Here is a 16,871-nt window from a genome sequence, read left to right on the forward strand (position 1 = left end):
CATTTTTTCTGGGTACGTAATTATTTTAATTATACGTAGGGTTGTTGCTCTGGAAAAAAAACTCTCTTAAAGGTAGTGTTCTAGGTAGCAGTCACTATGTTATTTGAGCATTTTGCTTAAGTAATTGTAGATATTTATTATGTTAATAATTAATATTAATATCATTACATGATTGCCTGCTAATTTATTATAGTTTCTAATACCAGTGTATGATTGCCGACTTATTATATATAGTTATCCCCTCCCAAAAGAGGTTGGCAAGCCGATATTTATACATTTCCTTTTCCATTTTCTTTTGCACAAATTCCTTGTTTGAACCATGGCTTAGGCCGCCAGTACACACTTCTACCTCTTTGATGATTCAATTCACCATCACAACTGAACTGGTTTGATGACAATCACATCACATTTGCCAGTGCCTAATATTTATCATCGCATCTTGGGCTTACCAATCTTTCAAAGCTCGGTTCTACCACGATGGTGTAAGGTTCACTTACTACAATGATACCTACCGCTTGTGCTTTTAGTCATGCTGATAGACATGTCTATTGGTTAACCTTTGCTAAATACCTGTATTGTTAATCATGCTATATGCACTAACCCTAGCTATATATTGTCCAATTGCAGGTTCGGCCTCCTGAGGTCCTGAAGAAAGAGGAGGGGTTCGGCTAATTTTTGAGATATCATTTTGGTCCGTTCTTGTGACTCCTTTGCTTGTGAAGTGTTTGCACATTTTGTCCACTGCAATCAGATTAGAAACCAGCTGAATGGATTCTTATGTAAATTCTCCTATCTCCTGATTTGCAAAATGAATCATATTGTTTCAGAATTTTGCTTTATTTGTTGCAGCCAGGTGTATAAACACTAACGTTGCCATGTTTCGTACGGTCCCCTACTCCATAGAAGGTATGATGCTACCTCCGAATAATGGTGCTCTATTTTTATAGTACAATTATTTTATATGCAATGATGTCAAAGCTTGATTCCTTTATAAAGCAATGGTCTCAGATCTTAAATGCGTTTAGTTGTTGAGATAGAATAGAACGGATCAGTGAAATTTAGTGATTTGACTATGTCCATGGCCAGTTGGTGCTTGGTAAAATCCATTACAAATTCCTCAATTATTTCTATGTGGTTTTGTTAGAAATTAAATTCACTTAATTACTTCTACCTATTTTTTAGCCTTTTTTTGTTCATTTAGATTTCCTGCTTGTCCAGTTCATTGCTAAGCCAACAAACATGATGTCAGATCTTTATCAGATTCGAAATGTAGAGTTTTCTTAATGACTGATACTGTAACGGTTACAAACCATAATTCAATTTTTTTTAGTTCAGCAACAGCAAGGATTCAATGCATGATTTAGGTTGCTCACAATTAACTTAATTTTTCGTCATGGCCAAAGTTGGATGAAAATTACAAAAGAATGATTTCGGGTTTGTGCATCATTAATAGTCCATTCAGACAGAAGAAGCCTTCAGCTGGTATATGATGCCTGTCGTTGCTCTATTCGAAAATAATAAGTTTGTTACCACATTAAAGCTGATGTCTTCAAATCAGTGTTTTTAAAGTTTAGTGCTGTCATCTCCCATTGTTCTCATGTATATACAACGACATTGGTTGACAATGTCTAGGTATAAATAGTATATGAAAAAAATGGTCCACTTAATAATGAGAGCTAGTACAAAATATTTTGCTAATGGGGTTCGGATTTGCTAGGTGTTCTACTTGCAGCGTATTTGTACAGTGAAATTGGTCCAAGAATATTGAGGGAGCCATTTTAAAATCAATTCTATTTTCACAATCCTATGACTGAAAAATGATGTCTTCACATGATTTGTTGGTCGTTCTATTACTGACCACACCCCAAACCTGATGATGTATCTATTGATGTATCTATTTCTATTCATCTCTGTCTACTTTCTTGCAGGTCTGAAACAACTTCAACTAAGGTCCTGTGGAGCAACTAGATTAGAAAGTGAACTGGTGAGCTCATTTGCTTCTATAGACTGTTATAAGCGAATTTCTATTTCATTACATGATGTCCTATGGATCAACTACCCCATTAAATGATTTATTCAGCAATTATTATGTAGGCTGCCATAAGCAAATTTCTATTCTACATCAAACTTCGCCTGGTTTATTTACAGGTTTGCATCTGCCTTGCTATCCATTTACAGTAGGAATTTTGTAGCTATTTTTATTGCAAAAAAGACCACGAGTTTACATCTCATGCTTGGGCATAATTAATAAGCCTGAAATCTATTTGTTATACCTGATTAGCTACTATGCAAAATCAGTAGGATGGTACCCTTGCTTATAGTCTCAGTTTGTGCCTTTCAAAGTAGCTATCTTGTCTACTTGCACAATTGCTTAATTTACATATTACATGAAATTTATTGTATATCCGAAACAATTGCTTAGTATACCTGAAACAAATGCTTCCATAACTTTCGCAAACAAATACTATTTTATGGATTTTATCTTGCTTAATAAAACTGATGGATTTTATCTTGCTTAATAAAACTGCTTCTTCAGGACAACGGTTGAGGAGACAGTAAGGGTGCTAAATTGAGGCATGGGATCATACACTCACACATAAGTTTTTACCTCTAATTTGTGTGCCCTTTAATTAGTGCTTGAGTTGACATCCTCTTTGATGAAATTATGTTCCACCCTTCGTAAGAGCTGACACAGTGGAATGGTAGCTATTTTGATCCATGACTTTATGCTCGGCCCCCTCAAAATCTTGCCATGTACGCTTACACAAGATATCCAGGAGATGAAAATTACAAGCAACAGCCACCACAGCAGGTCCCTGCACACCAGGTAACCATGTTTCTAAAAGACCTACAACAACAGTTCAGTCGTGCAGCTGTGTTGCACTAAGATGGCTTGTTTCTTCCTTCGCAATAAAAATAATGGAGACACAAGCAGAATTATTTGCAAAGCTGCCGCACTGTACTTGGGAGAACAACCTCAATGCGTTATTGGCACGAGAAACTCTCATTACCTTTTGAGCTGCTATATGTGTGTAACCTTTGCCACAACTATGATTCTCTAAACTGCTTTGCAGTCAATAGACTGACCCATTCAAGAAAGTTGCTGCTGTTAATAGCCTAAATGGCTTTTCGGAGTTTTTTTTTGCTGCAAGCTGAATTTGCTGCTTCTTTTTAGCATCATGAACCTGTACTTTACATTGAACACTTGGATCACTGTTCCGAGCTGCTGGTTCAAGTGTTTGGAAATTGTAACCTGTTGCACAGTGTCTTTGAATGACAATGTCTGCTGAGGTGCATCTTCTATCTGGAAGTTGATTTGCAATTTATATAGTACAATATAATTGCAATTGACTGTATCTTATAAACCTAAAGATATTCATTTGCGCTCGCGCGTGGGGGCGTGGCCTATGTATAATTAGAACTATGAACCTTGACTGTAATGTTCATGTGAATTATCTCGCAAATTGTTTCACTTCACACACAGAACCCACTCATGAAACCTCAATGGTCACCTATCTGGGCGCGCAGACTATACTGTTCGCATAAAAAAACGTAGCAACAAACTTTTACGTATTCCTTCCTCATGCAGCCCTGTAACGCTAGCCTAAAAGCTTTGTTTCCTCGCGCGCGAGTGCGCGCGGTTTCTACTAGTATACTCCAAACCTAACCCTAGCAATACATTTCGCTCCCCAGCGGCGGCGGCCTGGCAGCGTTCGGCTGTTATGAAAATTTTAGTGTTCATGGAAAACGCTGTCCGGAATGTTGTGAGAAAAAATACTACTCCAACTGAAAAAAAAGCCAGCTAGCTTGTTGCTCAGCCGAACACTGAGCCACACGGTCTCGCGCGGGATCTAATAATTCGAAACAGCACTGCCCTTTCTTCTAGAGCCTTTTACCTGTATACCATTATAAAAGATCAGAATTACCTGTGTGCCATCGAAATTTTCAAAAGTTCTTCACTACCATCAAATGAAATTTCTTTTCCCTTAGTGCCACTCCCATCACTCTACCGTTTAATTTTAATAGAGCTGGGTGCCAACTAGATGCCAAATAACTCTTTTGCCCATCACTATTTCTAGTCAATCCGCGTCTCCGTGGCTTCTGGTTCATTCCGAGCTTTTCGTTCACCACCTGAAGGGAAACCCTAGAGCTCGTGGAACAGGGAGGCGCGGGCGGCCGAGCGTGCGCAGAAGGAGGCATGGCCGCGAGCGCGAGGGAGCATCCGCTCGGGCCTCGGAGCGTCGCGCGCGGGGCGTCGGGGCGGGCGCAGGAGATACACGCCGGGGCAGCTTCTGCCGCCGCCCTCGGCTGTCGTGGACAGGCCGCCACGTGCTAAGGCTGGTCGGGCCAGGGCAAGGCGCGGGTGAGGCCCGCCGCCGCCAAGCTCTCGCACCCATTCCTTGCCACCGGTGACCTCCAAGCCGCCGCAATCGACGATTCCCGCCGCCTCCTCTGTTTCCCGCGTCGAGAGGAAGAAGAAGAGGGAGTGGGAAAAGAAATAGAAACTTTAGCTGGGTCCAGATGCGAAACTCGTGACTCGTATGAACAGGTGTGAACAATGCTAGTTGACTACGGGTTGATTAGTGAAAGGTCCACGGTGCCTAGTGCAAAGTGCATGTTTCTGGTTTTTCTTTTTCTTTTATTTATTACATATAATAATCGGCTGAAATTTAGAAAATCCATAGCAAAGCGTAGAAAAATGCTAAAATGGAAAATCCAGTTTTGTTGAAAAATGGAAATCTAGTTTTGCTAAAATGAAAAATGCATATCGATGGTAAATTTGGACCTCTTTTATGTCTGAATGTACTTAATTTAAATACTTATTTTGACTGTCGCAATTGTCAAATTTTTTGGATGTATCGCAAATTTATTGTATTTATTAGAATTTTTATGTGCACATATACAAGTTATTACAGTGAATTTTTTATAGCGGTATAAAGGAAAAAGTGAAGTTTTTTTGCAACAAAGACGGTTATAGTGGCACCAGGGGAAAAAACAAAATTTTGATGTATTCTACCACTAAGGATAAAATCGTCTTTTTGGTTGGCCGTTAACTGTTGTTACCGGCAAAATAGACGAAAGTGGCATGGAGGGAAAAGAAATTTCGTGCACGGGCACGGGAGGACTTTTGAGAATTTCAATGATTTCAATCTTTTATAATGGAAAAGGCTCTTTCTTCTACCGTTCCCCAAGGGCACGCTCTCTCTCTCTCTCCCTCCCTCGCGGCGACGACTGGGCGACCGCTGCCGCTGCCCAGGTGCCCATCGGTCCGTTCGCCAGGTCTTCTTCGGGCTCTTCGCCGCCGACAAGCTCCGCCAGGTACGCCCACCCTTCTCTTCCGTTCCTGCTGTGCGAAGCTGAGAACCCAAACCCTAACTTGAGCTATTTGTCTCCGGATCTGATCAAATTAGAAATGTATACTGTATTCTGTCTGCTAACTTCGTTTTTTTTTTTGCAAAAATTATCTGCTGCACAATTATGTCCTTTACTGCATTAGTTTTGTTCCTCCAAGAGACCGGAAAATACAATTTAATTGGTTCATATTGTTGGTTTATTCTTGTGTTTTTTGCTACTGCGATATCTTATGTTATTAAAACAAGTCTAGTAAATCATGTTCTACTATTACAGGTTGCTGTGTTAAGTCCAAGCTTGTCACATGGATGCAACACAAGATTTCCAACCCAGGACATTCTCTATAAAGTTGTGGCCACCAAGTGAAAGCACACGGTTCATGCTTGTTGAGAGGATGACAGAGAATCTGTCCACAGAGTCCATTTTCTCTCGCAAGTATGGTCTTTTGGGCAAGCAAGAGGCTCATGAGAATGCAAAAAGGATTGAAGAACTTTGCTTTGCCTCGGCTGATGAGCATTTCAAAAGGGAGCCAGATGGCGATGGGAGTTCTGCTGTCCAGCTATATGCAAAGGAAACGAGCAAGCTGATGTTGGAAGTTCTGAAAAAAGGCCCAAGGACTATTGCAGAACTGGAGGCACCTGTAGCTGATACACCTCCTGTGCCTGCTGATACACCTATTGTGCCTGCTGATACACCTCTTGTGCCTGCTGATACTGTACTGGATATATCTGGTGGCAAGCGTGCTTTTATTGAGGCAGATGAAGCAAAGGAACTGCTGAGTCCACTCACCAAACCAGGAAATTCGTATAAAAGAATTTGCTTTAGCAACAGGAGCTTTGGTATTGGTGCTGCTAATGTTGCTGGGCCAATTCTTGAGGCAGTTAAGAATCAGCTCACAGAGGTTGATATCTCAGATTTTGTGGCAGGAAGGCCTGAGGATGAAGCACTTGATGTGATGCGCATATTCTCCAAAGCATTGAAGGGTTCTGTCCTGAGATATCTGAATATATCTGACAATGCTTTGGGTGAGAAGGGTGTCAGGGCATTCAGTGAGCTCCTGAAATCACAGGAATCCCTGGAAGAACTCTATGTGATGAATGATGGCATATCAGAGGAAGCTGCAAAAGCTCTATCTGAGCTTATTCCTGCAACTGAGAAGCTCAAGGTTCTTCACTTCCACAACAACATGACTGGAGATGAAGGTGTTATGTATATCGCTGAGATGGTTAAGCGTTCCCCAAATGTAGAGAGTTTCAGGTGCTCAGCAACAAGGATCGGATCTGATGGTGGAGTCGCATTGTCTGAGGCATTAGGAACATGCACTCGTCTGAAGAAACTTGATCTCAGGGACAACTTGTTTGGTGTTGATGCAGGGTTAGCTCTCAGCGAAACCCTTCCAAAGCTTCCTGATCTTGTCGAGCTTTATCTCAGTGATCTCAATCTCGAGAACGAGGGTACAATAGCAATTGCCAAAGCCCTCAAACAGTCAGCACCACAGTTGGAGGTCCTTGAAATTGCTGGAAATGAAATAAATGCGAAAGCAGCCCCGGTTTTGGCTGAATGCCTAGCAGCAATGCAGTCACTCAAGAAGCTGACCTTGGCTGAAAATGAACTGAAGGATGACGGTGCTGTGATTATTGCAAAATCATTGGAAGATGGCCACACAGATCTCAAGGAACTTGATGTGAGCACGAACATGCTGCAGAGGGTTGGAGCTCGGTGCTTTGTGCGGGCAGTCGCAAATAAACCAGCTTTTGTGCAACTGAACATCAACGGAAATTTCATCTCTGATGAAGGGATTGATGAGGTGAAGGAAATTCTGAAGGCTGGTAAGAAATCCCTGGATGTTCTGGGCTCACTAGATGAGAATGAACCTGACGGGGAGCCTGATGATGAGGAAGAGGACGAGGATGCTGAGGACAACGAGGACGAGCTGGATTCGAAGCTGCAGAGTGTGAAGGTTGAGCAGGATGATTGACCATTCTTAGGTTAAATAACGCTCACTGTATTTTGTTGCAATGTACTGTAGAACTTATGCGTTGGATGCACCCAACCCAACTAGACTGTAGCCTCAAATTGTATGTTATAAATATCAACCAGCCAGATCCTGAGATCCATGAAGGTTAACTAATTGTATTGGTCTGGATACGCTCTCCCTACCCCCTTTCAGCATTTTAGGATTGTGGAACAATAAATAGTATTCTGTGAGCTGGGTTTTGTTGGATTTGTATGTCTAAGTCCAGTCCTTAGAGTTCTGAGGGAAACTCTGATCTGGAAATGTTGCCCCCCCGCCCCCCCCCCCCCCCCCCCCCCCCCCCCCCCTGATTTGCATTGTGTTACTGTATATATCATCCAGCTTTAAACAGTGCATGGATCAATTTCACATAGACATCACGCATTGTATTTGTGAATCTGTGCCAAGCTCACTATATTTTCTGCAATGACTGCCATGTTTCTTGAGGTTCTAATACCTTGGCAGACTTACAGTAAGCAATGCTTATTCAAACAACAGCTATAGCATATTAGCATTCATCCTAACAGACGCACTGCTGCAGTACAGGATTCCCCTACAGTTTCACCAAAACAAACATCAGCCTAACAGTCCAAGCAAGTAAGTCTAATAGTATGTCAGGTTTGTATCATGGGTTTAGCTTGATAATATAGCAAAGAAGCAATACTAGAGAAATGACGTTGCATAGGGTCGACTGCTAAGATATTACAGTGAACATTCATCATAGGAAATATTACTGTGTTGATTCCTTCAGATCATTTTGGTAATGACACTAATACACATTATCTCTTTTTCCTCCCAACTCTGAGGGTTGGACATGCAGGTATGGTACTTGGAGCCTGGCATTACTTGATAACTGAGAATATTATTGTACTATTTTCAATCCATGTGCTCTCATATATTCCATTTTCCTACTAAGAGATGGTAGTGTTCAAATCAGTTGCTTCATTCTCATGTTTCTGTTTTGCATTTGTTCGTCAAAAAGGACTCCTTTAAGATCTAATTGTTCACTCTCAAAACCTGGGAGGCTGATGGTAAAATTCTAGCTGAAGTTTGATACAATGAAGCTTATCGTCAAAGCTTCTGCGTGTTGTATGTTTCCTTGGAACAGGGCGAGATCAAAATCGCCGACTTTGGCTGGTCCGTGCACACCTTCAACAGAAGACGGACTATGTGGCCTGTTGCAGTTGGGAAGATTTATCCCTCAACCAGGTTGTTTGCTTGTCTAGTTTCAAACACCCCTTGATTTTCTCTCCTACTATGTTGACTTAAATGGCCCCAGTGTCCCATGCTGGAAACAAATTCAATATGCTCAAATGGATGTAGGATTGCCAAATGCATGCGAGAATATTTTATATACAAAAAGAACTACAGATCTGCCATAAATTCTATGATCCTTGCAAATAGTCTAAATCAAAAGCTTTGGGAGAGCAGCCCATTTCTGCTGAAACAACTGCCTGGGATTGGAATTGTAACAGCAAAGGTTATTAATTTTGTGATTGTTATGTAGCCACTGCTGTATCTGCAGCCAGCATAATTAATTCTTGAGTTGATCACTTGCCACCTCAGGCTCTGAAGACTGCTGGAATTTATAGCTTTGAGACCTTGGCAACTCCTGAAGCGAGAAAGATAGAATCGGCCACAGGACGCAATTATCCATTTGGCGATATATCAAAGAATCAATGTCATCATTACCACCAAAAATTGACAGACATAGAAGAAACTGGAAACAGACTTGGGAAAACGACCATTACTGTAACATTAACTTGTCTATCACAGGCAGTTCGATCCAGTAAACGCAGTTGCGCTGACATGGTACCTTATTTAACTTTGCTTCGGGTCATTGAGTGCTTTTAAAACCAGCTAAATGTTATAACATTATTTTTCAGGTTGTGGCCTCAGAGGAAGACAATGTGATCCTCTTTCATGAGAATATAAGGTCAGTGCCTCTCCTCTCAAACCGATCTAATACCTTTGACAATCTATTTTTCATCTGCTGATGTGGATGGTTGTTTGTTGTTCTTTTGGTTCTTTCTTCCAAGACTCGAGAATTCCACAGGTAACACTTTTCAACTTTTGTTATTCTAGGATATGTTAATCCATTCTTCTTCACCAGCATATCTTATTCCATAATTGCTCACTGGCCAATTTTTTAAAATGCAGCCCATATTCTGTAAAAGTTTTTGTGCCATGCCCCCAGAATACACGGGTCACTCTGAAGGTTGATCTGATATTTGAAGAATATGGTAATATAATATCACCATCTGAGAATACTTACCTTAGATGTTGAGTCTCAGTAGAGGTTGTGGTTAAGATTGTTTTTCTTTTAGCATCGGCAAGTCTGTAACCTTTTAAACCAGTGTACTCAATAGATAAGCTTGTGGTTAAGTATGTGGTTATGTGCACTCAGTAGAGGTTGTGGTTAAGTACGTGACCAAAGAGCATGCAATAGATAAGCTTGAAACTGCGTACAATCTCCCTTCGAGATTTGTTTGGTTAGCTCCAGGACAACTCGAACAAAGCCGATCTCAATCTCACACTGAACAGAGCCTTCTTTCCGAAGTGGTTTATGTCATAGAAGATGCTGCTGCTGCTATCAGTGCTCTCGAGAAAGCTGATAATGCACTGAGAACCAGAAAATTTAACAACTTGGCTTCACTGTGAGTGCTTAATCTTTTTTTTTGGTTGGAGAATAATATATGAATTGATTGCCATCCACCAGCATAACCTGAAATACTGATCAGACTAAGGATTATCCAACCTTTAGCATGTGTCAGATCAGCCTACAGCACAACTTTGTACTGGATGGTTTTGGTCCCTAGATTATTTTCTTGGGGGATTTGTTACTAGATCCTTTGGTCTTTGGGATCCACCAGCATAACCTGTAATATGTGTTTTGAACACTCTTTTCTCTTATAATTGAATGGCACAGCTCCTGCCATTTTTGTTCCAGAAAAAAAAACTTTGTACTCAAGTCATGTTTTCTGAACCTTGGTCAGTATTTTTGTAACGTGCTATTTTCATGATTATAGGGAGGTCCCAAGCTTTGATCTACTGCCTGAAGAAGAGTATGGAGGTAAGACAATGCTGCAAACAGTATACAGTTATATGCACTTTATGCTTCATTTGTGCTCCTTCAATTGAAATCTGGAAATTTATTATTAGCTAGCTGAAATTTGCATTATCTTGCTTACATGTGCAAGCTGCATCAGCTCCTGGACCAGCAGAGGCAGAATGCAAAGGTGCCACAGACAACACAATTTTCAATCACATACGCAAGAAATCCAAAGACTTTCCCACTCTGATGCTATCAAAATCCATGGATAGCTCTTATGAACCTCGTATACTGAAGAAGATGAAGATATCAAGGGACCAGTTTGGAGTAGAGCATGGTTCTCTGCATGTGGGTTAGGCCACCACAATAGATTCTGATCCTGTTGAGCCTAGGTTCACGGAATCCTGGGTAGAAGCTCAGAAAAGAGCCACATGCTGTTTGGAAAAATGGATAGCCCATCTGAGGAGAGCAAGATGCTGAGCACGACACCAGCCAAAAGATCTCTGCGGTTCGCGGGTGAAAAAGATAACCCACTGGAGAAGAACAAGATCCTGATCAGAACTCCAGCTGAAAACTCTCTGCAATTTGCAGCTAGGCATGTCAGCTCATCTGAGAAGAGCAAGATGCTGACAACTCCAGATGAAAGCTCTCCAGGGTTTGTGGGCGGAAAGGATAGCCCACTGGAGAAAAGCAAGATCCTTATTAGTCTTCCAGTTGAGTATCCTTTCAAGAAAGGAAATCCAGGTGAAAATCCTTTCAAAACAGGAACTCCAGTTGAAATCTCCCCCAATTTGCAGCTCAACGTGACAGCCCATCTAAGAAGAGGAAATCCTGCATCAGCATTCCCCTTCTGTGCTTCCAGGCTGTTAATGCACAAAGCAAGTCGGAGTTGCAGGTCAACCCTTCGATATTCAGGAATATTGCAAGGATATATTGAGGAGCAGAAAAGACAGTCAAGGAGGTGACCCTTTTGTTGGTTACAAGAGTATCTTTTCCTTTCTATGATCTGCTGAAGATCCTGAACAATGTATAGTCAGTTCAATATCCTGCTCATGACATGCACTGTAACATGGAAAAGCATCTTCTTTTCTGGCATCAGTTTAGTTACGAATGCTATTCAGTGGTTTGCACTGTGTACACATACATGACTGGAGTGTTCTTATGTATGGTACATGTACAAGTTGTTATCGGCTGCACAAACTATGAAGTTTTCTGCCGGGTGCCATGCTAGATGCTTCACCTTTGATGCCATGTTGCATGAAACTTCCTCCTTGCCGTCTGACCTCGGACCATCCTGACCTGCGCGACGAGATTTTCCAGAGCATGTTATGATGACCTTCAGTGATAACCTCTTGGCTGAGACAGCTCAAAGCCTCAAAGCACACATGAAAAACTTGGCAAATAGATCTTCCCTAACCTTTTCTATTAACTCCAAGAGAGAAATTGCTGAGCAGCGCTGGAATCTTTGTAGGAGCTTGTAATTGTATCCTGCGGCCAAAGTGCAAGGTTCAGTAGACGCCAAAACTGTATTCATGTATTAGTCATGAACTTTGCACTTTTAGAGTTTGATGTTATTTGGCAGCAAACCACAGCCATAAAAAACATGGTATGGCATGAAAAATTTGGAGTTTGATTGTCAGTGCAGAAAGTGACCAATACGTAAATATTTGTATTTTTGCCGTACGTTGTGATCGGAGGTGGCCTAGCAATGACACAGGGTTTATACTGGTTCAAGCAACGTGCCTTACGTTCAGTTTGAGTCAGTCGGTGACTTTTTATTCCTGATGGGGGTTACAAACGGGAAGGAGAAAGATTGGGGGTACAAGAGGTCCGGTCGGAAGGGTCGAGAGTGACGGGAGTCCCGCTATGAGCTAAGTGTTTAAGCGTGTGCTCGTAGTTTGAACCTGGTGATTCTGCTGTCGTGTACTAGTGAACTTGATCGATCTGAATGAATTTACCTGTTGGGAGGGAGCGCATCCCCTTTTATAGATGAAGGGGATGGCCTTACAAGGGAGAGGGAGAGTACGTATGCTACTAAGCCTTATTGCCCACGCCGGCGGGTACAGGATGATGATAGACGCCCATAATACTGTTGAATGTCAGATGTACGTGGGAGGTTACGTTGTCTTCTTCGGGTATGGCAGACGTCGGCGCCTGCCACACTGTTGATACCCGGAGGCGTGCAGGGGGTTTTTCCTATGTTCGCCTGGTACGGTAAATGTCGGCGCCCACAACATTGTCGATGTCGAAAGGCATGCGGGGGAGCCTTACCGTATAGGAGTTAATAGCGTCCACAATACTGTAGGGGAAAATATCGGCGCCTACAACACTGCTTAGTGTCCTGTAATGTCAGGGAGATCGCAGGGTACTGTCCTGTAGGTGTACAGGGTACGATTCTCGGTATTGCGGTTGACTTGGGTGCCCTGCCTTGCTTTCTCCGTCTGTTTCCTAGTCCTTACCGAGCGGGCGTCCCCGGTCGGTTTGGTCCCAGTCGACTCTGATTGCGCCAGTCGGAGAGGAGTTGTAAGCAGGTGTTCGGTGCATCCAGTCGGAGAAGCGGATCAGAGTCGGAAGTGGTGTTGGGCCAGGCCTTCCGGTCGGAGAGGCCGTCCGGAGACGGGCTGGAGACCGAAGCGAGCGCTCCGGTCGGAGAGGCGGACCGGAGTCAGAAGCGGGCGTTGTTCCTCCTCGGCCAGGACTTCCGATCGGAGATTGGATCGCCCTTCTGGCCTGTCGTTTAGGCTGCGCGTTCGTCTGCTGGGCCGAACCTTTGCAGGGAAGCTGGCCCATGTGGGACCCCAGGTTTATGAACACGACATTGAACTTATTCAGATAAATAGCACGCTAGATTGTTCTTTCGAAACGAGGAGAAAGAAGCAGTAATCTTTGACGCAATGTACCTGTAAGGGTTGGTGCTAGCTTCCAACGTAGTGCCGCTTGTCTGTGCAGCAGCACGGGAGAAAACTTTGAAGGTATTGCTGCTTATCATAAGAACCATAAGAAAAAGATGACCGAGTGTCCATGACGGCGGGATCACTAATTCACTATAGACTAGTGTCATGCGTTTCATCAAATAAATCAATTCCTAAAATTCGTACAAGTCAAATTATCTTAAATCTAACTAACTTTATAGGAAAGAGTAACAACATCTATGATATAAAATGAGTATATTATGAAAATATATTTTATGGTATTAGTATTTATACTAATTTGATGTTATAAATTATAATGGGTTTTTCTAAAAATTCAGTCAAAGTTTAAAAAATTAGACTTAAGACAACTTTACGAATCCATTTATTCACGGAGCGTGGAGAAACCTGTAAGATCCAGTAGCGAAGTAGGCCCCGTCCTTGCTGGCGCAGCAGCTGAACCTGTCGAAAATGTAGTCGTCGGTGTACAGCTCCGACAGCTGCAGCACCAACAGACAAGCAACATTTTTTTCTGAAAAATTATCATCTTTCCTTTGATGCTACCGAAAGGTGGTTCTGAAATTTGGATAGATTTGATCCACGAATTCCGATGACGGATAGGAGTATGCTACTAGGATAAGATGTGAACGTACCTTTGGGAGAAGGAACTCGTGCACTTTGTATGTTGCGACGGGTGAGGTTTCCATGGGCAGGTCCCAGAGCTGCAAACAGGCGAGGCTCCAGGGTGAGGCGTTGATGCGATTGCTGGATAGGTAGCTGTAGCTGCACAGTTGGTACTCGGCACAAACGGAGTTTATAGCACCTTGAGGTTCATGTAGTCGCGAGTTAAAAGGTATTTTCCGTCGCCTGTGAACTTCAGATCGGTGATGCAAGATATGATCTCAGTGAAAAATGTGCTGGGCTGAAGGCGGTTCTCGCGATCCTGGAATCTGTTCAGTAAGCGACAGTTTTTTCAAAAGAAGAAGAAGAAGAAGAAAAAGCACAAAAGCCTCGCGGCCACCCATGCCGACCCGCGAAGAATATGACACGCTTCGAGAGTTGAGATGGAGGGTACAGGTACTGCAGAAGTCACTCACATTCTCACGCTCTGGTCGCACAGCGCCGATCGCCGCAGGTCGACCAGCCGGACGAGGCCGCTGGAGCTGCCATAGGCCAACAGGCTGCAGGACGACGGGTGGAACTCGGCCGTGGTGATCACCTCTGCTTCATCACCCAACCAACACTCACATGTAAATGCCGGTCCTCGCTACCCTTACGTTGCCGTTCATGAACTAGACATATGCTATGCTAGTAGTATAATACTTGGGTGGTAAGAAAATAGAAAACAAAAATAACGAAATCACCTACGAGATCCTCCATGTCCGCGGGCTTCATGTCCACGATGTTGAAGCACTGGCTCGTCACCTCCAGGTGCCACAGGTTGATCCTCACGTCGTCCGCGGACACGAACGTCTCCCCGTCGCTGTACATGAGCAAGCATTGACCTTGATCGCTTTGCCAAGAATAGAATCAGCAGGGTTCAGGCAGAATGAACCAGCCAACCAGTTATTCGAGACGGAGTGGATGTTGAACTCGTGAGCGCGACCGAAGACTCTCCGGCATTTCGCAGAGTACCCATCTCCGACATCGCCTACCTGGCCATAAAATCACACACGACAGCAAACAATCAACGCAGTCGTAAACATAGTGCTAGCCTAGTACATCGATCAAATTAACTGAGCTCGGCCGTCAGATCGAACATTGCGACCAGCAATGCTAGCTGCAGAGAGTAAAACATTGCCTTTTCATCAGGACGTTCGTCAGGGTCTCCAGACGAACCCCTCGGCTTCGTGGCTGCCCATTCAGATTCAGAATAATACGGTTCTTTCAGAGACAACGCGGCCGATCGTTCAATTTCTTCGGCGCCTTGTGTTCGGAGACCTGCCCTGGAGCTACAGAATCCGTTATACTCGATCCATTTCGCATGGACACGGGTCATCTGTTACAGTCATTCGGTAATACCTTCCAGAGCTTGACCGTGCGGTCATTGGCGGCGAGCATGAGCAGGGAGCTGTTGGGCCGCGCGCACCACCTCACCCTCTTGATCTTCTCGCTGATCTCCAAGCTGTGCATCACGTCAAACTGCACCGGCACTCCGGCAGGAATCAAGGTCAACGACAGAGAATGAAAGCGTCATGCGTGCACTAGGATATACACAACAATATGATCGGTGGCTCACCTCCGGCTCGTGGCTCTGGAACTCCGTCCGCCGTCGCGTAGCTGTACCTCGGCGGCGGAGCTCCGGCACGGTCCGCGCGCGCAAGCTCGGCACGAGGCCGCGCCTGCAGGCGTAGGAAAGAAACCCCGCGTCAGTCAGTCACCCCGTGGCCGCAACAAGCACGAATTAGCAGAGCACCGGGAAAGCAGGGACGCTTACGCCGTCGCCGTCGTCGTCGTCGTCGGTCCTCCGGAAGAGGATGACGCGCCCGGCGTTGTCACCGGCGGCCAGGTACTCGCCGCGGCCGTCGAACTCGACGGCCGAGATTTCGTCCGCTGAAGCACGCGTGCGAAAGCACCGATCAGTCCAGCAACCAACAAAAATGCGGCGGCTAGCTCTGAGGTTTGAGTTTGCAGACATTGATTGATAGATACCGTCGTCATCCTGGGGACGGGGAGCGCCGTCGCAGTGGGCTTCGGCGGCGGGCGGCAGTTCGCCGAGGACCTGGGAGAACTTCCACTGGGGAATCCGGGACGGCTGCCGACGGAGAGGTGGTCCGCGAAGGGGCTACGGACCTCGTGCTCCTCCACCTCCGGCCGGTGTTGCTCATCGGCATCGCTGTGTCTAGCTAGCCATCCTCTGCTATGATTACGCACGGGCACGGGGAATGCATTTGTGGCGCTGCACATTTTTGCGCGGCCGTGCAGTGATACGGTGCTAGTCCGGGTTCTCAAGCATCCGTGTCCACTCACCTGTTGTTATCGTCATCTTCTGTTCGTTCTCGCACTTTCTTTCTTTTTTTCCCCTTCTATTATGCCCATAGCCGCACATATCGCCGTCGCAATGGACCATCCAATGATCCAACGAATGTGTCACATATTTTTTTTAAAAAAAAAACTCAGATAAATTACGCATCACATCCAGGCAAATCGCCGGAATGTCTCACATAATTGACATGATATGCAAGTGTGCTGGGTGTGAACCTGTTGGGTAGCAAACTAGCAAATCAGAAAAGCGGCGTGTGGGCAAGCCATGGATAGTCTAGCCGAGGCCAGTTTCATTTGAGTTTTCGAAGTTCCCCTATGTAATACTGCAATGAAATCTGAGCCCGCATTCCTCACTTCTGCTCCTTAAATATAGCAGTGCTCCTGCTAACTTTTCAAAACTAAAAAAAAAAAATCACAATCAAATTTTGTGAACAGCCCTGCTAAAAGCCTGCAGTCGTGTCAAGGTTTTTAACGCGTACCTGTGATGGAATCTTATGATCATGAGTTCATGACATCAAAAGAAAAATAAAGAAGGTACAGCTTAACATTCTCAGGTAAA

At 44.1% G+C, this 16,871-nt stretch overlaps 1 protein-coding gene and 2 pseudogenes across 1 annotated transcript; 2 read left to right on the forward strand and 1 right to left on the reverse strand.

The window, feature by feature from the left end:
• The first annotated feature begins 5,171 nt into the window (after positions 1–5,171).
• On the forward strand, positions 5,172–7,560 carry LOC136474247 (RAN GTPase-activating protein 2-like). Its single transcript, XM_066471836.1, has 2 exons — positions 5,172–5,319; positions 5,629–7,560. The coding sequence occupies exon 2, from the start codon at positions 5,657–5,659 to the stop codon at positions 7,328–7,330; it is 1,674 nt and encodes a 557-aa protein (XP_066327933.1). The 5' UTR covers positions 5,172–5,319; positions 5,629–5,656; the 3' UTR covers positions 7,331–7,560.
• Positions 7,561–8,180: 620 nt separating this feature from the next.
• On the forward strand, positions 8,181–11,566 carry LOC136470307 (ATP-dependent DNA helicase MER3 homolog; annotated as a pseudogene).
• On the reverse strand, positions 10,499–16,301 carry LOC136477713 (serine/threonine protein phosphatase 2A 55 kDa regulatory subunit B beta isoform-like; annotated as a pseudogene).
• Positions 16,302–16,871: the final 570 nt, after the last annotated feature.

This window comes from Miscanthus floridulus, chromosome 8 (genome assembly GCF_019320115.1).
Source record: "Miscanthus floridulus cultivar M001 chromosome 8, ASM1932011v1, whole genome shotgun sequence".
NCBI lineage: Eukaryota > Viridiplantae > Streptophyta > Magnoliopsida > Poales > Poaceae > Miscanthus > Miscanthus floridulus.

Excerpts from the sequence above, each read along its gene's own strand:
- LOC136474247 (XM_066471836.1), top strand. The coding sequence starts at position 5,657 with ATGGATGCAACACAAGATTTCCAACCCAGGACATTCTCTATAAAGTTG.